This window comes from Micropterus salmoides, unplaced genomic scaffold (assembly GCF_014851395.1).
Source record: "Micropterus salmoides isolate LMB-PRFRI ecotype aquatic unplaced genomic scaffold, ASM1485139v1 Ms_hic_scaffold_14, whole genome shotgun sequence".
Taxonomy (NCBI): Eukaryota; Metazoa; Chordata; class Actinopteri; order Centrarchiformes; family Centrarchidae; genus Micropterus; species Micropterus salmoides.
In genome coordinates this window covers 24,000,048-24,023,462 of record NW_024040485.1, presented here as the reverse complement: position 1 = coordinate 24,023,462, position 23,415 = coordinate 24,000,048, and the positions used below count along the sequence as shown (strand labels likewise).

The 23,415-nt window shown below is 39.3% G+C and overlaps 1 protein-coding gene across 1 annotated transcript; it reads right to left on the bottom strand.

Annotated features, from left to right (window-relative positions):
- Nucleotides 1-1,945: 1,945 nt before the first annotated feature.
- Nucleotides 1,946-22,304, bottom strand: LOC119902990 (MAGUK p55 subfamily member 7-like). Its single transcript, XM_038719387.1, has 17 exons — nt 22,286-22,304; nt 21,074-21,192; nt 20,255-20,332; nt 18,695-18,775; nt 16,153-16,287; nt 13,963-14,044; nt 13,703-13,788; nt 12,716-12,805; nt 11,851-12,047; nt 11,662-11,720; nt 10,924-10,968; nt 7,889-8,062; nt 6,023-6,103; nt 5,840-5,933; nt 5,578-5,686; nt 4,698-4,841; nt 1,946-3,636 (listed from the first exon to the last, which is right to left on the bottom strand). The coding sequence occupies exons 1-17, from the start codon at nt 22,302-22,304 to the stop codon at nt 3,406-3,408; spliced, it is 1,824 nt and encodes a 607-aa protein (XP_038575315.1). The 3' UTR covers nt 1,946-3,405.
- Nucleotides 22,305-23,415: the final 1,111 nt, after the last annotated feature.

Genomic DNA, 23,415 nt, shown 5'->3' with positions numbered 1-23,415 from the left:
CACTGTATGCAGCGTGAGCATGAATAATCCAACCATAATGCTCATATCTGTAAATGTTTGTCTCAATTTTGGAGCAACAAGGACTGTGAACAATTATAAAAACATGGTCTGAAAGAAGCTTAGCATCGTTAGTAGTGTTACTATATGACAACATGCTGGCACTGGGCCCAGTATTTGAAGACTCTGTGGTTCAACTTGTCATCCACGTATGTTTTTCCTCTTGACATCCAAACACTCTTATGTAAGACTGTTTGGCTATACAGTAATGGCTTTGCCACACACAATCATAACTTAATAATCTTTGAGCAAACATACGTGATAAAATGCATTTTCCTTGTCTACAGTTGTAGGTTATGCCTAAAATCCGAGCAGCACTTGTTCAACCGTTAAACATATTAAAGGACTCCATAACTCTCATCCCTGTTCATAATTCAGCAGCATCAGTGCTGAGGTTGAGTTTCAGTGGTTTCAAAGCTGAAAAACACATGGACCAGAAGCATCTCCGTTAGGTGCAGTAAATTCCTCGCTCACATTCCTCCGCAGTGGTCGGAGAATGCTACATGCTATCACACACCATTTACTCCTGTCCCTCTGTGACATGTTCACCGGCTCAACTGTTGATATTAGCTTGGAGCACACCTACATTCGGCAGCCAGGAGGCCGGTAAAAAACACAGTGGAAGGACATATATCTCTTTTTGTTTGGATAGGTTGGTGTGTGTGTGTGTGTGTGCGCGCCTGTCTTGAAGGTTCACAAACTACAGACCTATCCAAAGGGCCAAATATCTAGCAAAGAGTGTGTTGGAGAAGCTGATTGTGTCCTGAAATATCCTGAAGAAGTAACTTTTGCGAAAAATTTGATCTTCAATTTACTTAACTTTTATTATTTAAATTTAATGGATGATTATGTATAATACTTGTCCAATGCTTTTCATGCTGTGACATGCCAAGACTTTGTAACAGAGGCCACTGTGGCAAAATAATTCCAAAGATTGTCTTGAGTTAGTTGCTTCAAATCTGCACTAATGTATATTTTCATATTAATAATGGATGAAATGACTGTGTAATGCCTAAACCCACAGAGATGATCACACAGCTCTTCCCTCGGCTCTGTATTTTAGCCTCTTTCAGTTCATTGTTTTGGTTTTACTGCCTGCAGCTATATTGTTTTGGTTCATTCCAACTGCTCTCATCAACCTCATTCCTAGCCATAGCTGTTTTTAGCAAAAAGCTCTGATAAACCTACTGTACACTACCCAGCTCCAAACTGACAAAGTTAGCGAGTAGCTGGTGAAAGTAGTTGAACATTTAGCAACTAAAGAATCAGACATTTGCTTCAGGAGTTGGTGAAGACCAAAACAGAGCTAAAAGGGGAGCGAATACTGCACTTACATTTACGCTATTAAAAAAAAGCCTTCTGGTGAGTTCTGATGTGTTCCCTTTGTGTTTTACTTCTGTAATAAAACCAGTGAAATATTTCTCTCTGACTAACATGTAGTTTAACAGTTGAAAGTTAAACTACATGTTAACATGTCACAGCCAGCTGTCTCATGAAGCCAAGGAACTGAAAGTGAAACTGAAAGTTTTCTAACATTAGCTACCACGTTTCTGGTCATACAAGACCAAGTAAGGCTATACCGATGGAACCCTTGAGTGTACTGAATTGAGCAAAGGTGCATTTTATTGTTACAAATTCAACTTTTTATTTATAAGAGGAAGATTGTGTTACAGTATTTCTTCTTTCAAAGTTCCACAGAGTGGCTTTTAATATGTCAATATCAGGAAAGAGGAATCAATTTCCAGTACTCTGTAATAAACTAAAAACCTTTCCCCCTTCCTGCTTTAGGTTTGTATAATTAACTCTCATATTCTTTCAACATGTGCCTTACTGTGTTGGTTGTTTAAAAGTTATGAATAGCTCATGCAAAGATGAAGATAATTGTTTAACATCAGTCGTATTTATTTTTACATACTTCAAATAGATTGAGCCAAATTATGCGAGACCAATTGACATCATACTTCTGTGTAATGTTTGAAGTGGGAGCTGCAGTGAACATAAAACGGTGGGTTTTCATTGGATCACTCCAGTGTCTTAAATGGCATCGTTATGATCTCAGAGGGTGTCTGCAGATTCTCAGTGGTGTGATGAAATTATACTGCCACGCTTTGGCTGAGGTTGGGCTTCAGGCCTAGTGCGACTGTTGTCCTGACAGTCTGGTTTGTACATTTTGGTGACCAGGAGACATGTAGACACGTCAGTGGTTGCATCTCCACTCATCCATTTGCACCGTCTTCTTTGTGTACTCAGTTGTGTTTGACACTGACAATAAGCCTGCCAAAGTAAAAATATAATACCTGAGACAAAATGGCAGCCTAATCCACTATACAGAGCCATATCGTGCTTTTACAGTAGGCTTTTATGTGCGGTCATAACTTTCTCTCTGTACGTCTGCGAAGGCCCAAGTCCCTTGAAAGCCATTACCGTCTCTCCACATCATACAGCTCCCTCTTCCTCTCAAACACGACATGATAGACACATTAACACTCCTTCACACCCAATTGAGCACAGTGTCCAAAAAAGACTAAGGAAACAGCGTGAATGTAAAAGGACTTACATTAAGCAGCTTGTGTCAAGAACGGTAGACTCGTACCCGACAGGAAGATGTGATGCTCAAATATGAGTATTTGTTAATGGAGTGTCACTAATGGTGAGGATCTGCCAATTACTTTTAATTGTCTCAATATGTTTTTGTATTAAAAAAAAAGACCTCTTCACATTTAAAGTTCCATAATGGAGAAAGTTTTCAGTGTAGGGTGCAGACAAATACAAAAATTCAATCCTTACATATTCAACAGCTAATACTAAAATGTCTATTACAATAATTCTAATTGGGTAAAACATCAACTTCTCTAGTACAATTCTGAAACAGAATTATCTATAGTCTAATTGATTGTTATCTTGTTTTGTCCCTATTTTGTACAGCATTTTGTTGGCAAAATGCCCCCCTGCCTGCTACTAATAATATTTCTCTGGTGTACATTACAGTTAATTGAAGTGCAGCAGCTGTCAGAATAATTACATGCTGATGTTTGCGACTTGGCAGGGAAGGATTACACTCAGCCACAAGCTCTGGAGAGGTTCCTTTTTTTCTGCTTCCTCTCCATCCTGTAAGTCAACGTTACTTCAGCCAAATGCCAACAAAAAAACTGGCTCTGACACAGATGGAGGGAGAGAGAGGGGGACAGATTAGATACACACTAAGGGACAGTATGGAAAGCTGTGGTAATCACAGGAATTGTTCACAAATGGAAAAAATATTTAAAATATGACAATAATTTAAACTTTATATTATACATGCAATTAAGAATGGATGTTTCTTTCTTTGTTTCTTTGTGAGTTCAAAGTTCAAATCCAGCTGTCCAAATGACCACAACTTCTCCGTGCTTTTGTTGGTGAGGAGCAGATCCACTCTGCAGGAATCCACTGGACTTCTGCCTCTTCTATCTTCTTGAGGTCGTCCTTCAGCTCTCTGAATGCCACAGCGATGTCTCCATTAACGATCACCTTGTCAAACAAGTGACCGTACTGGCTCTCCATGCTTTCAGCCAAGTTAATCATGTCCTCAAAATCCTCCTCCTGTGACAATAGAACAGGAACAATAGAACACCTGTGTAAATAAAATGTAGGAACAGGATGCTACATTTGGTCTCTGGTAGCTCTATTCAGCTCTTTCCATCGTTTGATTTGTGTGTCCAAGCAAAAGATGAAAAGAATTATAGAAGCAATACAAGAAAAACAGCAGTTGATGATTAATGATGATTTCATTGTTAATCTGACACATTCTGCAGATGGGATGCTAACGGAACAGCTAAAGCCAGGCCATATGGTGACAAAAAACATCCTCCAAGAAGTTTTTACAATAATCTGCATATACTGTAACGTAGCAGGACATGGAACGGATCCCCATGACCATTTAACTATACAGACCAAGGCGTGACCCATCGTTACATGCTGAGAGTAAAGGATAAGAGACCTTTTCACACCAGCTGTAGTATGAGTTGAAAGCATAGCCCTATAAGATATGCCTGAACCACCTAAGGGCTGTGGTGCTTGGCACCGGGAAAACTCCAGCCACGCAGCAACACAGGTGTGTGACCTCGTGGGTTTAATAAGGGCAACATGGGCAGCCAGGGTCAAACTGTGAATGAGAAGCCAGATGGGGATTATGAATGTAATCTTTTTGTCATGTCTAAAAGACATATACCATCAAACATACATGCTCCTGTTTTGAAACAAGTAACCACAAACTCACCAGAAGAACATAAAATATGAATCCCTCCCTCACAGTCATTCTTTCAATCAATCAAAAATACACCCGTCATCTTCTGGACAAAATGTACTCACCTTTACGTTAGTTATGGAACAAGAAGCCACCCACCAAGCAGCCTTGTTACTGCCCTTGTCTCTTAAACGTCTCTTAAACGCAAGCCACAGGGTCAACCATGTGTAAGACATGGTGTGCACATGAGTAAGGGAGTTTAGGTGTGTGATTGTCTGTGGGGTTGGGTGGGTGTATTAAGGCCAGGGCATTTGACCTCACACCGCCCTTCATGTTACAAGACATGGAACAAGCACCTGGCTTCACACATGTACTTGGTGCAATGTGTTTTGTGTGTTTATTATATAGTTTCACTTACTGAAAAGATCTTGACTGAGTTCTTGTTCTCTTCATCGCAGATGAATTTAGCTTTTCGTCTAGTGAGGCGTAGCTCCTCAATATGCGGGGGCTTCACAAACACCACGTAAGGTTTGAACTCAGATGTGTACACATGCTGTATTTTCTATGGTGACGAAGACAAAACAAAAGGAGGTTAGATTAAGGTAGATGTAGGTATTTATAGTACCATAGGTTGGCAAAAGAATGTGCATGAAGACATGCATTAAAAGAAAAACAAAACAAGATTTCAGAACCCACAGAAAATCATAATAGTTCCCTCTTGAGATCCGTACATGTTGCGACTCTAGCATTATTTCAAATTGGACAAAGAGAAAACTTTGAAACTGCTAATTCCTCCCTTTGACCTGGAGAGAATGACGACTGCTATTTGCCTCTTCTGATACACATTGAGTCATCAGGCCCTACTTGTTAGCAAGGACCTTGATTGGCAGGGTGTTACAAATGTGGGGGTCTATGCTATACCTCCTCTGCACAGGCAACCCAACAAATCAGCAGCATGTGATCCCTCACTGGCTTCCCATCATGCAAACACTGCCAATTGTGTTTGATAGAGGGCCTGGCCAAGCGGGCAGCACCACTGCCAGGAACTAAACCCCATAGTGGTGACACACAGGCCCTTGGAAACTTCATTTTTATTATTCAAACACAAACAAGTCATATGATGATTCACTATAAGATTTCACAGTTGAAAAGGCAATCACAATGAACATTTTGTTAGTATGAAGCGCCAGTGTGAATTATTTGGGCTCAAAAACTTCCTTCTCCTTGGACACACATCCAACATCAGCTGGCCATGTAAACATTAATGAAACTATCTTTTTTGGTGGCATGATACTTACAGTAGGGTGCACATCCAAGAGGCACACCTTGCCCTCAGCCATCACTCTGTGCACAGAGTGTAGACTTGTTCCATAGTAGTGTCCACCATATCTCCCATATTCTATAAACCTAGAGGCAGAAAGAAACAGGGACAGATATGGACATGAAAGGGTGGCCATCACTCTCATGAAAAGGGAGAAGAAGAAAGGGTGAACAAAACACAAGACTATTTTTAACACCATGGAAAGGAAACCTCATGAGTGACACCTGTATATACAGCACCTATGATTGAGAATGTCCTCTTCAAACATTTGAAGTGATACAAAATGATAATCCACCCCTTCCTTCTCCTGCCTCCTTTTCTCACGTGTGGTGTCTGAAAGAGAACAGGACGGGAGGCTGAAGAAAGTTCTTAAAAGTGTGTGTACAGGAGGTAAAAGTGACAGTTTAAGGTGTCTGTCTTACACGGTACAGTGACGCCATAGTGGTCAGGGTCAGATATCAGGAGCCTCCTCTTCAGTTCATTAACGCCAACGCCGCTGGGTCCTCGAGACAAAGATCAAAACACTGTGTTCTGTATGTGGGTATTCATTCTCAATGTCACTGAGTACTAATGTTTTCCTCAAGACAAGTCCAACATCAAATAGGCTCAGTCATCTGGTGACACATCTGTCTTTCTCATCAGAGAAAGGGAGTGAGGGAGAGTCAGACAGACAGACAGAGCTCTGATTTCATACTGATTTCAGTCTGATTCTCCAACCAGCCTCACTCTTTTTCTCTGTATGTGTCTCTCTATCAAACATTAAATGCTCCTATGGCCTCTGGAAAATCCATAGCATCACATCTAAATGTGACATCTGCAAAGCCACACAGTATCAGTGTCATTTTAGTGTAGGATGCACAGGATGAAGAACACACACACACGCAGGCACTGTAGCATCTGGGATTTTCTTCTAAAGCAGGTTTGTGCAGCCCCAGATTGCATCAGACTCTAATGGTGCGCTGTCTCAGAGTAGGATTCCTGACATACCTGCCTTTTCCATCACAGCGTTGCATGAGCTCAATACATTACAAAATATCAAGTTTATAGACTCTCCACTCTTACACTGCTGATGTCTTTCCCAGCTGCTCCACAGAACTGGAGAGGAGCATCATCAGGCTCTGTGAATACTTTCTTTTTCTGACCTTTTTTTTTCAATAGATACATAATCTGTAGGGCTTAAAATGGCTGGCAGTCACTTTAACCAACTTTCTTGGGGCATAACGGTCTTTTGTTTCATTCGAAGTGCGTATGCAACGCAAACAAAAAAGGATATATTTTCAACCTGGTCAAATATTATCCAGCTGGTCCTGTTTTAGCCATCCAGGTTTTGGTTTTCCTGACTATAACTCTCATTGCCAATAAGTTATATATTCTTAATGATGACCTCCGGTCAATGAAGAGCCTTCACAGCAGACAGTAAAAAGTAATCCAGAGTCAGAGTAAGCTCCAACTCAATTAAAGAGGTCTAAATCTAAATCCAAGCTGTCTTAACTGTTCTAGTTTGATGATGGAGCACTTGGCTGACATTATGAAGGATCTTATTCACAATCCACTCATCCCTTTCTCTCCATTCAGCTATCATTTATCTCCTCTCGATCTGGTTTTGTTTTTGCACCTCTTCAGTTCACTGTGTTTCTCTACTCTCTGCCCTTCTATTTTCACAATCTTTCCTCTTCTCTTCTTTCTTCAATTCCCTCAGTCACAGATGACCTAAAGTTGTATCGTAAAATGACATTAAAAAGGCCTTCAACTGGGCTCAAGGTAAAATTCCCTTGGGAGAGATATAGCTCAAAAATACATAGAGCAGGCCTGCAGGATTGGCAGTGAAGTGAATCTGGGGTGGGCCACTAGGTAACTTAAGAGAACACAATATATTCTGACTTGGAGTTTTCTGACAGTGTTTACGTGGTTCTGATGGGAAAGGATCGCTCTTGCACTCAAGAGTGGGAACATAAATCTTCATCAATGCATTACATGTTCTTTTGATCAACAACAGCTTCAATAATACTGTCCTTTTAGTGAATGGGATCATGTTATTTAGATTTTTTTTTTATGGACAAAAAAAGGCAGTGGGATAATCTAAAACAGAACACAATTGACCACAATGTGCAATACTGTACATAACACGTTATAAGGTATATAGCAATGTTATACACTTACTCACATACTAATTTACAGCATAGGGACCTTTTTAAGCTTTTGGCATTGTGCTTTAAAAAGCAAACTTTCCACACAAGTTGGGAACTTGCCTTTTTCTTTACACAGCCATCTGTTTAGCTCATACGTACCAACCAGAATGACCAGACGGTGTTGCCCCTTGGGTTCTCTGTGGTAGGGGATCACCTCAATGTAGGTATGGGGCCGTATTGAGCCGTGTACCACTGTGCTCCACCTTCTGGACCGAGCAGCTTCTCTGGCCAGACTGCTCTTTCTCCCGAGTCGGAAACTCCTTCTTAAACCAGCTGAAAAATAGAGAGAGGAATCTTAGACCTGAGGTAACTTACTGAAACTCTAGCACGAACACATCCTCATTATGACAGTTCAAAAACCTGCATCAAATGATTGTTTGGCCTTGTTAGAAAACAACCACCACACACCCAGTAGATACAGAGCAGCATTAGCATTCATTTGGAGTCACATTTCTGGCCACCTGGCAATTTTAAGTCCACCAGCTCCTGGAGGAAGTATCTGCCTCTTTAGCTCCTAAATGCTGTGTTCAGCAGAACAGTTGCATGCTGTGGAAGGAACTGAGGTTGATGAGACAGAACCAAAACAGAAAAGTTACGGGCCGTAAAAAACAAAACTGAAGCTGAACTGAGCTGAAAGAGGCTAAAACAGTTCATAGAGCCCAGGAGAACTGCAGAGTCAGGTGATAATTCACTACAGGTTTGTCAGCGATCACATACACAGTACACTAGTCATTTGATCAATAGTGAATATAAAAACACTGATCATGACAGAAGGGAACATTAGGATTGGTAGGCAGGGTAGGAAAGTACAGCCCCATTTAAGAAACCATCGACACTGCCACCCAAACTCTGGTGTCAAGCATTGTACTGAACAGCACAAATCAGGAGACGACAACTCAGTCTGTCACGCGTCGCTTGTAGGCCCTCTGACAGCCACCGTCTGCCATGCGACTGTGGTCAGGCCTGGTTTGGCAGGGTCGCTCTCTTTCATGAAATGTTAACTGCTGCTAAGTGATGGTGCCAGACTTTTTTTGACGTCAGCTGTAATTTCACTTTGTAAGCATATCTGCCCATTTCCTCGCCGGGTTTCATTCTAAGAAACATGGCACTATAAGTACAGATTTCAAACTTTTATTTACATGGGATTTAATGTGATGATTTCATGCAGAAATTTGAAGGGGTAATACATACTGTATAAAGCCAATGTTATACAGCTAAAAATACTTCTTATTTCCTTCAATAATATGAAATAAGGTATAGAGGAAAACATTATGTAATTGTCAGTCTTAAGTAATTCTGGCAGTGATATTCTTATCTGTTGCTGAAAATGCTCTAAGCCGTAAAACCTTAGTTCTTTTTGGAAATGCTTCAAGATATTTCATCTTCACTGGACAGTATGAAGTAAGTGAAGAGAGAGCGATGACATGGAACACATATGAAATGGGGGTGAGCCCTTAATGTCAAGAATATATGATACAATCCACAACATGCAGTTCTCAGTATGAAGCATCAGAGTCCTCTCTAAATACATTGAGACTATTTAAGGCACTTAAGTGGTGCTGAATAGTTCAGTCTTAGCATTTAAAGAAGTAGTTTGACATTTTTTTCCAACTGATATCCAAACACAACCCTCCTACTATGAAACTAATTTACTAGCTAGAGTGAATATCATCCTGGCTACTGTGACCCACAAGCTAACGTTCAAGTGTGACTTTACATGGTGGGCAGGGTTAGTTGGCATCTAGTAAGTAAATTTAAGTTTACACCCAGAGTTCAAGATGAGTCATCAAAAATATGTTTTACAGGAAGATAGATGAAGAATTTTGATATAAATGTATTTGCCGTATAACAAAAGATAACTAAACAATTAACATACGGAGGCAATGTCTTTATATACGAAGCTAGAGCTGGTTATCTTAGCTAAGCAAAGACTGGGAACAAAGGGAAATAGCTTCCACTCTTTATGCCAAGCTAAGCTAGCTAGCTGTTGGCTTTAGCTTCGTATTTAAAAGAGTAGCATCAAGGGTAGTATCAATCTTGTGTCATTCTTAGCAAGAAAGCAAATAAGCATACTTCCCAAAACTATTCCTTTAAATCTATTAAAAAAACTTCCACGGGAGTCAAGTTAGTATAAGCTTTAGGCCTGTTTTTCCTTCTTCACCATGCCTTTACTTGTGTATCTACACATAATACTCCACTATGTCCCTTCTCGTTCAATCACTCTCTCTTCTGATTACTAACAGAGAGTCTGAACCACATCCTCAGGTGGAAGCTGGCCTGAGATAAGATGAAATGCACATTATTAAATGCACATGACTCTAGAACTGATATAATGCAACATCTGTAATTACCTTGCCTTATACAGACGTAAGGAGCCTTTTTACAATCAGCCTATATGAACATCCTGCACTGCTCATATGCACACGCATCATATCCAATCCATGAGATCAAGACAAATGGGATAAATGGGAAGGCTAAAACCACATTTGCTGTTCCAGTCCACTCCCACAAATCTCCAAACCACAAAGCTACATCATCATATAAACTGGTTTGTTCTGAAAATATAGCTTGGGTCTCCTTTTGTTGCTCATTTTTCTCCATCTATTTTTATTACTAAATAAAGAAGTGGAAAGAAACTAAGTGCATTTACTCAAGTACTGTATGTAAGTACAATTTTGAAGTAATTGTACTTTACTTGAGTATTTCCATGCTACTATTATGTTACTTTTTACTTCTACTGTACTGTATTTCAGAGGAAAATATTATACTTTTTTACTTCATTAGATTTATCTGATAACTTTAGGTACTATACTTTACATATTACAAATTATAATACAACATATAATAAAAAAATAAATTATGATGTATTATTGTGTATTATTATAGATTAAGATAAGATATTATTGATCCCCTGGGGGACATTAACCACACTTACCATCTGCAACATTAAAGTACACAATGCATCCAATAATTGTAATTCAGTTACGCTTACCTAATATACATTATTCAGAAAGGGGATCTCAGTCCTTATATCCACCACTGAGCTTCAATATGTGTGAGTTTATTGTCTTGTATCACACTTGTCCCTTGTCCAATATCAGTGGGATTTAAGTGGAACAAGTCAAACTTCTTACCAATGTGGATCCCTGTTATAGCTCCGTAGTCTACATCCTCCATGACTGGAAAAACAGGAAAAGAGAAGAGGAAAGAGTGAGGAAATAGTGGACACAAACCACAAGGGGATGACATGTGTGTTTCTCTGAAATTTCATACTCAAAGTATTAACATATGTTCTGACCCAAATGTCTTAATATTTTGCTTTGGAAAGGTCTAATAATAGTTTTATTTAGAAATGAAATCCACAATTTAGAAATATTAATAACTACCTTACTCTTACAAAGTGACTGTTAGTGAAAAACTAGCACATTGCAGAAGGCCAGATACTTTAAACCTGCTTGGTTACAACAGAGGAACATTTTACAGAATTCCCTTCCATTTTGGAAATATGGTGCAGGGAACATTACATGCTTATTATTTTTGGATAATACATATCTTTAAATCTTCAAAACCCCAAACCAAAACCTATAATATACATGTGTATTATATCATGAAAATTATGCTGGGGGTAAGTTTTCAAAAGCAAATTCAAACAGACAGTACCTTCCCCCTCATCTGTGGAGCATGTGGAGAAAACAAAAGCAGTGATTTCAACAGGAGGGCAGCAGAGCTCACTCATGACCTTGACCGTGATCTTCACATGACCTGTCACCTCTCAGCTTCGCACAAAAGGAGCTCTAATATGTTTATTGGAAAGTGTTAAAAGGTTTTATTCTTTTCAGATGTGGTGATTTTATGGACAAATGTTGGCTCACCTGGTGGTTTGACTCGCTGAGGTTTGAACAGGATTTTAGGTCGCTGTAGTGCAACTCTCCTGTAGAAAGCCGCATAAAACAAGGCTGAATCAAAACATGATTTTGTTAAAAATGTCTTATAGATCTTACATGGCAGTGTTTTCAAGTGAGTGAACATGTTGCTATTGACTAAAAGGGTAAAATGACCACCTCTCATGGAGCTGCTGCGAGGGGATGAGCCCTGCCCTGGTGTTGCAGTCCCCGAGGTGACGGGCCTGCCACCAGGTGTCATCCTCCATGCTGACAATCTGGAGGACGTCGCCCCTTTTAAAGGCTACTGCTGCATCCTTGCATGGAACGGTGGGATCCTTGTTAGGATCATAGTCAAAAAGAGCCCGCAAAAACAACTGAGGAAAGAAAATCATTTAATATTATTGCCTTCAAATAGACAGGTGACAAAGGAAACTACACATCCTATTTAATCTATTTATTCATTATTCTCTTTTCCTAATGCAGCTTTGTGGAGTTCGTATCCTGGCAATGGATGCAAAACATTCTTTGTCTGGTGCTTTTTCACATATGTTGGTGTCATTTTTGAGAAATGACCGTGATCATAGAAAATAATTTGTCTTAATCCTTTACAAATGCTCCCTGCTCTAACAGCTTCCAGCTTGGACATCCACTCTGTATATGTGGTGGTAGTGGCCCAGAATTCTTCTTAACAAAGAGAATTGTGGAACTTGAAATTTTCCACATAAGGCGTATAGATTCATTGTTGATGTAAAATTGAGTTGATGCGATTCGACACATGTGATGTGTGCAAAATGATAAATCAAGTGTTTAAATTATAAAAAGATGTAGATTGTAATGAAGTTAGTGTCTTATCCTTGACTGTCTGATCTGAATTTAGTTCTTGACAATGCGATGCTGTAGTGACTAAAAATATTACCAAACACACAAGATATCACTGATTTAACCTTTTTCACTGCAACCAGGCAGCTTCCCCCATGCATCCAGATTGCATGCTAACATAAAAAACACAGAATGGAATTTGTGTAGTTAATATTTACTGTACCTTCTTTTCATTCGATTCAATTCGATTGGACATTTCTTCCTTGGAGGAAGCAGGAATGATTTTGAATGTAACTTCCCCCTGAGAACGAGCCTGTACAAGAACAGTGACAAGGTTTAGTTTGATATTTTGGGAAATGTTCTTATTTGCTTTTTGGCCATACCACTTTTATGTCTGGGTGGGAAGCTACACGCAGCAGCTGATTAGCTTAGCCTAACATAAAGACTGGAAGCAGGAGGAAATGGCTAGCTTTGTTTGCCCAAAGGTAACAAAATCAACCTACTGGCACCTACAGTATAACTTCAGTAATTAACATGTTCATCTCATTTGTTCAATCTGTATAAAACCTGTGTAAAAAGAAAGTGTAAAACAGACACTTTCTTGGTGGGCTTGAACTAGCTATTTCCCCCGGTTTCTAGTCTACATGCTAGGCTAAGCTAACTGTTTCCTGGCTGTACTTCATATTCCTGGTGATTCCTGGATAAGGCTGGTAATATTCTATTGTTTTCTTACTAAAAAAACAGTATGTGCAGCCAAAACCTGATATATAGTATATGATTCCTCTGTGAACATGACACTGACGTTTAATTTGAATCAGTACAAAACACACTAACCTGCTCCTGTAAATACTCACTAGTTTTTACAAGAGATTAATCCGCCTCAATTTAAAAATAAAGTTAAGAAATTACTGAGATTGAAAAACAAACTATACATGACTCGTTTTTGAAGTGTTACGGTGTCCAGTCAGAACAAATTGGGTTGGAGGTGTCTGTATTGACAGACAGACTGGCGCTTTGTTGGTTTCATTATTTTCATGAGATTTGTTGATAACAAGAAAAAATCTAGAATGATGCCAGCCTTATCCTTTATGTGACAGCATTAAAAAGAAGACAGGAGAAGATGACAGCAAAAGGAGGGAAGGAAAAAGAAACATTAAATGAGGAAACAGTGAAGGAAACAACTTGGCGGGACAGTAGAGGTGAAACTAACCAGAAAAGAAAGGATTTCCTTTGGCTTCCTGTGCTCCAGTGAGACTCCATTCACCTCTTTCAGCTCATCTCCTTCATGGATCAGGCCTTCAAAGTGTTGGAAATATGTGCATATGTAAATTTGTACCACATGCTATTCTCTGTAACATGTAACTTTACTAAGGACTATCATAATGTTAGTACAACAAAATAACCTAATATAAAGGTACAGGAAAGTGTAGAGTGGACACAACTGTAATAACTGAGAGTTTATCAGCTTACCGCTTTTATCAGCTGCACCTCCTCTCATGATCCTCGCCACAACAATAGCCCCACTGGATTTATCCCTCTTAATTGTTGCCCCCTTGAGGATGGTGATTAGTGAATGAAAGGATGGTGGACAAACAGACAAGCAGATGCACAGAGGCAAAGAGGTCAAGTGATGGACAGTGAAAATAACATGTTGATTTTATTACAGTCCAGACAAGCTTCTTATTTAGAGTCACTTAATTCCAGTGAAGGTTTTTTATATCAAGACGTGCCGGCTGCCTTCATGTAACACACAAAACGCTGGAAAAGGTTATCCAAATCAGCATTATTTTCAACAGATGTTACTGATGTGAAGCACATCGCAATGGAAAGAGCATCTTATGTAGCTGACTACAATCAGCTCACGCTCGGGTGTAACCCTGTTGTCTGGAAAACGGGAACATGCTGGATCGATCAAAGAGACCATGTCAGAAAAAGGTCAGTCCCCCTCCAATCTAGTTTTGGGATCAATACAAAAGTATGTTCTTTATTATTGGTTCTAGGCACATTCCCCCTGAAAGCGCAACCACTAACACACACGCATACACACTGTAAAAAAAATGGCCATCATTAGGTAAATTATTCTCATATTTACCCCTAAAATCATGATTTTCTTGAAAAAGATGTCATCATCATCATCATCTCTGCCACAGGGTTTTTATTGTGGCCTCCATTTGTCTTTTAGTTAAAAGGATATCTCAAAATATAGTTAACAGATTTCAATGAAAGTTGGTGGAAAGTAAGGCCACAGGCTAAGAAACAAATGCATAGTTTTTTTTATGTGTATCCAGGAATATTTTTGATTTTCGTGTGTGAGGGTATTTTTGAACATTTTTACTATTTTGTAATGACCTACTGGACCTACTTGAGTGGGAAGAAATCTGGCACATATACCCACAGCTGTCCATCACTGTAAGTATTTTATGGAAATCTGGATCCAGACACAGATCAAAAAATACTTTTTCTATTATTAAAATAACAAATTTAGAGGATTTTGTGGGCCTTGGCGAAGGTATGCACTCTTTGTACTTTGATTAGTTTTTAGTCCACTTTCACTTGATCCAGGAAATTTCCAGAAATAAGTGACAATGGCTTGGAACAAGGTAGAATAAGGCATAAGATCATTCCGGTAGTATCAAGAAAATGAGCTATGATTAAAGACCTTGAAACAAGTTGATTTACATCAGAAACAGAAGAGAAATTATCCCAATCCATTTTAATGCTCAATACGGCTTTAACTGACTAATTTAAGAGACATAGTTTTGTAGCGAATATACTTACACACATACATAAATATGCACACACGTACACACAGATAAACACACACAACAATGCTGAAACTATGGTGTGCGTCACAGCAGATATATGGCAACAAAGATGTGGAAGAATTGACTGTAAATTCCTGATTGAGGAAAGTGAGCAGCAGGCCAGACGCAACGGTGATCCAGACTGCTGCAGGAACCTTTTCCTTCCTGTCATTCCAAGGGCTGAAGTCCTGCTAGAGCTTGGCATACAGGGCTTTAGCACTCATGCCATTTGACAACATGACATAAATTCAGTCCCTTGAATATGTTTATTACTTTGAACTGCCTGTGCATGTCACATATAGTGGCTGGACAAATTACAAATGTTAAGTTGCTCTGTTACATGGTTATCTTAACTTAAATACTTACATTTGTGTTTGTTTTGAGTGCATTACATGGCCAGGTAGACTAAATTAGAAACAGGCTGACATGTAGCAAATTAGACTTGTACTCGTTTTTAGACCCATTTTAAGGATTCTCATGGGTAGAGAGAAAATTTTTTATTATATAGTTAGGGCAAACTAGACTATTTCTGGGTCATTGTGTGTGATAATGGAAGAAAATAACTTTTTTTCAGTGTTTATTACAGTCTTGAAGTTTTTCTGACTGAGAGGTTAGATGAAAAGATTGATACCAGTGTCATCATGTCTGTCCATAAATGTCTAATCTTACCTTAGCATAAAGATAGGAAACAGGTGGAACCCCCCCTTTTTCCAGTCTTCTATTCAAAGCTAAGCTAATTGTCTGCTGCGTGAGAGTGGTGTTGTATGAACCTTCTCATCAACTCTTGGCAAGAAAGCATAGTGTATGGCATGTGTATATCCCAAACTATTAATTTAAGCCAAACATGTTTACTGACCAGGGGCTCTTTGGTTTTGACCAGACTGACAATTTTGACTGAATCCTCGTCCTCCTCCAGTACTTCATCAGGTATTGGCGGCAGTGTAGGCTCGAAGTCTCTCTGAGCGACTGCGTCATGGACAGACAGGAGACTCTGTAAAGGAAACAGAAACATGGTGAAGGTGTTGATCTGCATTCATGTATGTCACTTTGAATTTAGTGTGCTGTGAATAGACGTGGCATTGAGGATAGTATCCTCTAACGCATCTCACTTTAAATGGAAAAAACAGCAGTGATTAGCGCCAGCCGTATACTTAAAGCAAAATGGAAATTGCAGAGTTGGCTGTCAAGCTGCTGTTGAATTCGGCAGAGTGAACAAATGCCAATGTAATCACTGCAAAAGTCTGTTCATTTAATGGCATATATTCTTGATGGAAGCATACTGAAGAACCACTGTCACTGGCTTTACCAATGCAGGTTTAGACCAACATTTGTAGGTTGGTCTTAACTAGTTAGGCTAGAGATGGTTAAATGTAATTGTAAGATTAAAAGGTACTCGATACGCAAAAATGCTGTTGAGTAATTAAAGGTAACTGCTTATTGAATGAGACCGTACAAAAATTCCAACACATTTGGCTGGTCTGTACTCACTACAGTGACTGAATCCAAATACAGCACTTTCTTCTTGGTCACAAACCTTCAATTTTGCCTGTGCCAACATGCCAAATGTGGTTTAGTTTGGAATGTACTGCCAGCCTGTGGGTCACCTGAGAGCAACCCCCCACACTACTAACAGTACATCTGGCTGTAGTCATACTGGCTCAGCTCAAACATCACACATGTCTTAGAAAAAAATCTCCTCTTCCGGTGCAGGGCTATGAATTGATATATGACTCACTATCAATGGCCAGACAGTTCATATAAGTTCATTTTTTGTTAACTTTGGCAGTGTGAGAACTCCAGGTTTGTTTGCAGAAAAACAATATTGTGGATAAATGCTAATCTCTTACTGGGAGCCTGCACAAAGTGAAACTCCCAAAAAGGGGCATTTACTGTAATAAGAAAGAATGAGAAGAGGGGGGAAACATCTGCTCATCAACTTAATTTTAACAATCAGCCAATCCATCTGTCAGTTAGTCTACTTGTTATCCCCATGTCCATCAACAGTTGCTCTGCTCAGAAGCTGCCAACGCGTGAGCAATGTGTCTCTGGCCACTTTCAGAGACAAGTTTTCAAAAAACAAACATTCATTTACAGAATATTATACCCAGAGTCTCTCATAAGTATGTGTGAGCTCCTGCGTTGGGGCCAAGAACAAACAGGTCATTAAAGACTGTTTAAACAAACCTGTTAGTTCTTGGTTGGCTTGAGCTCCTCATTAAGAAAAGCCACTGCAGCTCACTGGAAAACCATACGCTGTGTGGATGTATGTGTGTGTCTGATATATGACTGTCAGCAGATCTGAAATAAGGAAACATGCATTTGAGTAATCTGGGCCTCCACATGAGTGAACACTAATAAACATAACTAGAGAGTAGATTAGCTTCAATGCCAGTGTGGTTAATAGATGTCAGCACCTCTCAGTGGGCAGAATGATGAGGTGAAATCAATTTAAATGAAATTTACAGTTGGATTACTTTGCCACTTTGTGTGACCCATATAAGAGCTGAATGTAACTAAATACTACAAGCCTTTTGATGTGTGTGTAACCTCCAATGTTCAGTCACCTGAATGCCATCAGAATAGCTCAGATGAAGCATGACTGCATGGAAATCAGCTTCTCAGATTACAGTTGTGGTGTTAGCTATGTCAAGAAAACTGACTGAACATGTTACTAAACCATTCATGAGTAGGTTTCTTTTATTGGTAATGATCCACTAGGGCACTGAAGTAGAAGGAAGCAAAACAACATCTTCCGAGTGGATTACATTCTTGCTTCGTAAATGGTCCATGTGAATGGCAATCACAGGATTTGCTTCAGTGATAGAAAACTGCACTCTGGCACAGTTTTGGGCATGTTTATGTGTGTGCATGTGTGTTTCATGTTCTTACATCCCGGTGGGAACTTTTACCTGAATGCACACTAACCCTTGTGGACTCGTGCCAATGCCCACAGGTATAGACTGCGTGTCCATTGTGTGTGTGTGTATGAGTGTGTGTGTGTGTGTGTGCGCGCGCGTGTGTGTTTACAGTAATATTGCAAAGATGAGGAAGTTACTTAAGGAATTTGTTGTGTTGGGAATTACCCATATAACTTTCTTGCCAAGAGGTATGAGAAGAGTGATACCACTCTCATGCCTGTCCTGTATTAAACTAGAGCTAGCAGCAAGTTAGCTTGATTACTGTAGAATAAAAAACGGTAACAGGGACATTAGCCAGCTATTTCCAAAGGTTATAAAATCTCTAATACTAGCAAATTAACATAGGTTTGTTTAATCCATACAAAAACCTATATGTAAAAAAAACAGATTGTGGTTTTTCAGGGAGTAGAGCAGATTTTTTTTTTACCAGACAGAGAAAAGCTAGATCACACATCACCATGAAAAGAAAATACCCTTCACCTTAAAGTAGGGTTTGGAAAAGAGGGCAAGCAGTTCTTTAACTTCATCTCTCCAGCCTTGGTATATCAGCTCCTCCGCCAACTGGAAGCAAAGAATAAGAGGAGGATATGTTTTTTTATAATTAGAGGTATACATTTATATCATGGCCTGAGTGAGGTTTGCTGTAGTCTACACTGTACTAGCCAAGAGAGACAGAGAAATGAGCAGAGACTCAAAAAGGGTTAGTGAAATTCAACTTCAACTGCAGTGACACATCATCAGTACTGTCCTTATTTCTCCACTTTCATATGGCCCCATTCACCTCATTGGTGAATTGGCTTTGCTTTTCTCTTTCTTGACGTTAACTATTTACCCGTGTTCCTGTTTTGGTTTTGTGTCTTTTAGCCACTGTCGGAAAAAAAAGTTCCCGATTGTTCAAGGCTACACAGCAGCTGCGGCGACAGCTAAAACAGAGCAGCCTTGACCGTCAGCAGCAAGTGGAGAGGCGGAGAGTGACTGTGTGCAGTCGCCCGTCTTGTCAAGCATATTACTGTAATGACTTCCACTGCTTCAAGATGTCGAGGCACACTCCAGAGACACAATGCATGAAGGTCATTAGTTTCCACTGTGAGCAAACAGAAGCCTCTCTGAGGGGAAACAGACCCATGGTTTGGCCCCTCCAGTAGGTCCTGATGATTTAAGCCAGGCGGAGAGTGGCTGTCGAACCGAATCTAAAGCAAAAGGAGTGAAGGGAAGGAGATGTAGAGAAAGGAGTAGGAGATGTGTGGGGGAGAAAGAGGTCGATAGACAGTATGGAAACATTGCAGGAATTACAGTGCATAAGTTATAGGGAGAAGATAAAGGAAAAGCAACTTGGGAGAAAGGGGAAAGCATACAAAGAAAGGGGAAGAATAGAGATAATGAAAGGGAAGTGTGGTTTGGGGATGAAAAGATGGAAGCACAGAGTAAGGGAAAAGTGTAAGAAGAACATCCTTGTTCATCACTTTGTCCAGGAACAAGAGGGGGAAAATCAGGAAATTATCAAAATGGTACAAAGACGGTAGCGGGATGAAATGGAAATAACGGAGTGATTGGTTGGCAACAGTACTGGTATATTAAATGTGATGCACATCTGAAAGGAATAGAGACTGGTTGTGCTGTTTTGAGTCACAGCTGTAGTGGGAGTAGTCTCTGTCACTTCATCTTAAATCTGAAATTAATTGTATCCCTCCAACCTGAAACATTAGACTACACACAAAATGATTTAAGCAGCCTTTTCCTTGGCACTGTCCTCGGTGACCTAACTCTTGGCATACGAATACAAAATGATATCTGCTTTTAAGACACAACCCTTCAAGTGGTAATATCCAAGGTGACAGAGTTTTGAGATAACATTTCATAATTCAGCACACATAAGAAGGAATTTACATTCCACTCATGCTACTGTGTGATGGGAAAGTCATCTGCATATCAGAGGAAACAATTTGAGCGAAGAAAAATCTTCCCCGTCGCCCCTGCTGTCAAACTGTCATCCTCGGCAGCGTGTCTGTCTGCAAAAGATGTTTGGATGTAGTCACTTACATCTGTGGCCAGACTCGCCGCGTGCTCTTGGACGGGGATGGGGCTTCGCTTCTCAAAACGCTTCAGACGCTCGTGGATCTGTCAAGTCAGGATAGTATCACAATCAGGTTTTTCTCTGCAGTGAAAAGGCACTTCTACTGCAACTTCTACTGTTAGGATTAATCCAAAATCCTGTCATTACTATTGCCACTACTTCTACTTCTACCACTAATAGCATTTATTTATGATAGTAAAATGTCTATTTTTGAAAGATCTATAGGCTAAAATGCAACCTACATACATTTCAAGATATATTGCAGTAAATGAGTGAAACTGCATTTAATTAACCAGTGGTGGAAAGTAACTAAGTACATTAACTCAACTAAGTACTTTTAAGGTATTTGTACTTGACTTACGAGTTACTAAAGAGATTAATATTATATATAATATACACAAACTGTATCATCACCTAATAAAATATGATGTAGGATACAAAGAGTATACAATACAATAAAGTAGTAGTAAAATTGTGAGCCATTAGAACATGTATGATCTTGCACTGTTACTTTTGATAATTTGTTTGCAAATTATATTAATAATACCGTAATTTTATTTTTTACTTTTACTTTTATTAGAATGCAGGACTTTTACTTGTAATTTAGCATTTTTACACTGGTGTTACTACTAAAAATAGGATCTGATTATTGAATTTACATCTGTATGTTAACACCTCCTAAATGCAGACAAAAATACTACTTAAAAAGTTTTTATTTAATTTAAAAAAAAAAAGAACTTAAATGAGTGGAAGTAAACAAGCAGGAACCCCACATGTGTCTTCACCTTGAAGAGCAGGTGAAGCTTCTTCTCCATCAACATGCTGTGGAGGAACCTGTAGTCCTCCTCTCTGTCTGTATGAGACTCTGTTCCAGACATCACAGATGATAGCAGCCTGCACACGCCTGGAGGAGGAGGAGGAGGAACAGGACACGCCCACACATACAAGTGCACAAATACATCACACACCTGTTATCAATTTACAGAGCTTGTTTTGAAGGATGTGAGGCAAGGTCAAGAACCAAAAGAGAGAGGTCAAAGTTTAAATGAGGGTGTGATGGAAAACCTCCCAGAGGGAATCCTTTAAAAGATTCACTGTTATGAAGATCATTGTTTTGTTTTTTTTTCCATTTGTGCTGGTATTTTATCAGTCAGGGGAGGATAAGGGATGTGAAAAGAAAAAAAACTGTATTAAGCTGAGACACTTTGGACATACCTCTGTGCTCTGTTCGGCTCAGCATACTCCACACTCTGAGAAAAGAAAAGACAACTTATACTGAAATCCTTGATATACTCGGTAATTTGATCCAAATTTCCTTTGTTTCGTTCAGCAAAGAGGTAGAGCGTGAGAACAAGAAGAAGAAATGGTTAGAGAAATGTAGTTTTCACATGGTTCACAACAGATGCTTCTTCTGAGATATTACTGCCCCCTAATGCTGGTATGAGATATTTCCACATTAGGGTAAAATCAGGCAATGTTTTATCAATAGTATTCATAGTTATTTTCCTTCATGACATTAAACTTTACATGTTCCATGTTTGATTGGTCAGTATTACCCAACATTACATCAAACAAAAGAAGAAAACTTCAACTCTACAACAGGATAAACACTGATAGTCCTCTGCTCAAAATTAATGGTTTTTTTTTACCTTCTCTCATATTATGGTTTTTATCAATTGAAGATAATTTAACCATTTAAAAGCAAGACAGGTTCACCTGAAATGCCCTTGTTAGATAATAGAATCACTATAAACAATTATTTTCCAGTATACCTCAATAACCGTGGCTAGAGAAATATAATATCCACACTAACAGGTGTTATAAAAATTATTTAAATGTGTCGATAGCTGATAACAAATGAAAATATAGTGAAAAAATGCCTAATGCAACTAATCTAGGGTGCTGATTAGAAGTGTAACACACGTTAATGTCCAATGATCAAAATGAACAAATTTTAAGTAGCGCAAATCCCAGCTCAGAAATTAAATTCCACTCACCAGACACTGTCCATACCATTAGGGCCAGTTCAGGTAGGCCACATCGCTTAATATCTAAAGAGTAGAAGCTGCTTTGAACATCCACTTGTAGAGAGAGGTCATATAGTGTTTGACAGACCAGATTGTAAAAGCGACTGTCTCTTATTCAGTCAATATATGTCAGGACTGACCTAAATCAAGCCAGCGGGCAATCAATACAGCAATCAAAGAGCATGGGGTTGGTTAGCCCTCACTAGTTCACTTTCACATATGACACTGTATTCACATAGATTTTAATTGAAAACTGAGGTCAGCGGTTGCATCCTGCTTTTCATTAAAAGACCAATTTCATACTTTCTCTCTGGTATTAAAATACATGGGTGTTCAAGGTTATAAAGGAATGCAATTAAAGGGGTGTTAAGGGAAGTGCATCATCCTCAACAATCACAGAAGGCCAGAGAATGGATGATGCATGTCACAATATAAATCAAATTACCCCTATTCATTAGTTTCATCAGGGGTGTGCACCTATACCATGCAATCAGTACTTAGCCAGTACAGGAGCTGTTCAGTATCACCCTGACCTCTAACCTCTCTGTTGGGAAGCTAACTGAGAATTTCCATTTAAGGACCAAGATTAATGTTCTGTGGAATAAACGCAGAAATGATGATTTATCTGTAGCCTAGGGACGGTAGGGACTTATCCCCAGCAATAATGTTGATCAAAACAAGTAAATATAACCACTATTGTCAGTCAGTGTCTCTAATCAATTGGTACACAAACTGTTAACAGCTCTTGTTCTCTTACAAATATTTCAAAGGCGTTTTTTGTTTTGAAAGTTTTGAAAGATTATGTCCTCCCTCTCTTATGCCTCAACAGGGGTTTGGTCCTTTGCTTAGATTTTTCAGATCCCCATGGACTTTATTTCTTAAAATATCTGCCTGGGAGATGTTTTTATTGCCCCCCACCAACAGTGATATGAAATATCCTCCCTTTCTCTACGTTTTGTAGTGCCTCATTATCCAGTCACCACATAGTCCCCAGGAGAAAAGGGCAGTAAGGTTAGAGGTACTATTCATTGAGTGCAAAGTGTTTTTTGCACAGTAAAAAGACAACAGACCAGACTAGCGGACAAACCGTGGGTGTGTCC

What these genes read in the sequence shown, in the direction of transcription:
- LOC119902990 (XM_038719387.1), bottom strand. An exon ending in TTTCCAAACCCTACTTTAAG is followed by an intron (nt 16,288 to 18,694) that starts GTGAAGGGTATT and finishes TTTCCTTTACAG; the next exon opens with AGTCTCCTGTCTGTCCATGA. An exon ending in TCAGCGAGTCAAACCACCAG is followed by an intron (nt 10,969 to 11,661) that starts GTGAGCCAACAT and finishes CTGTTTTTCCAG; the next exon opens with TCATGGAGGATGTAGACTAC.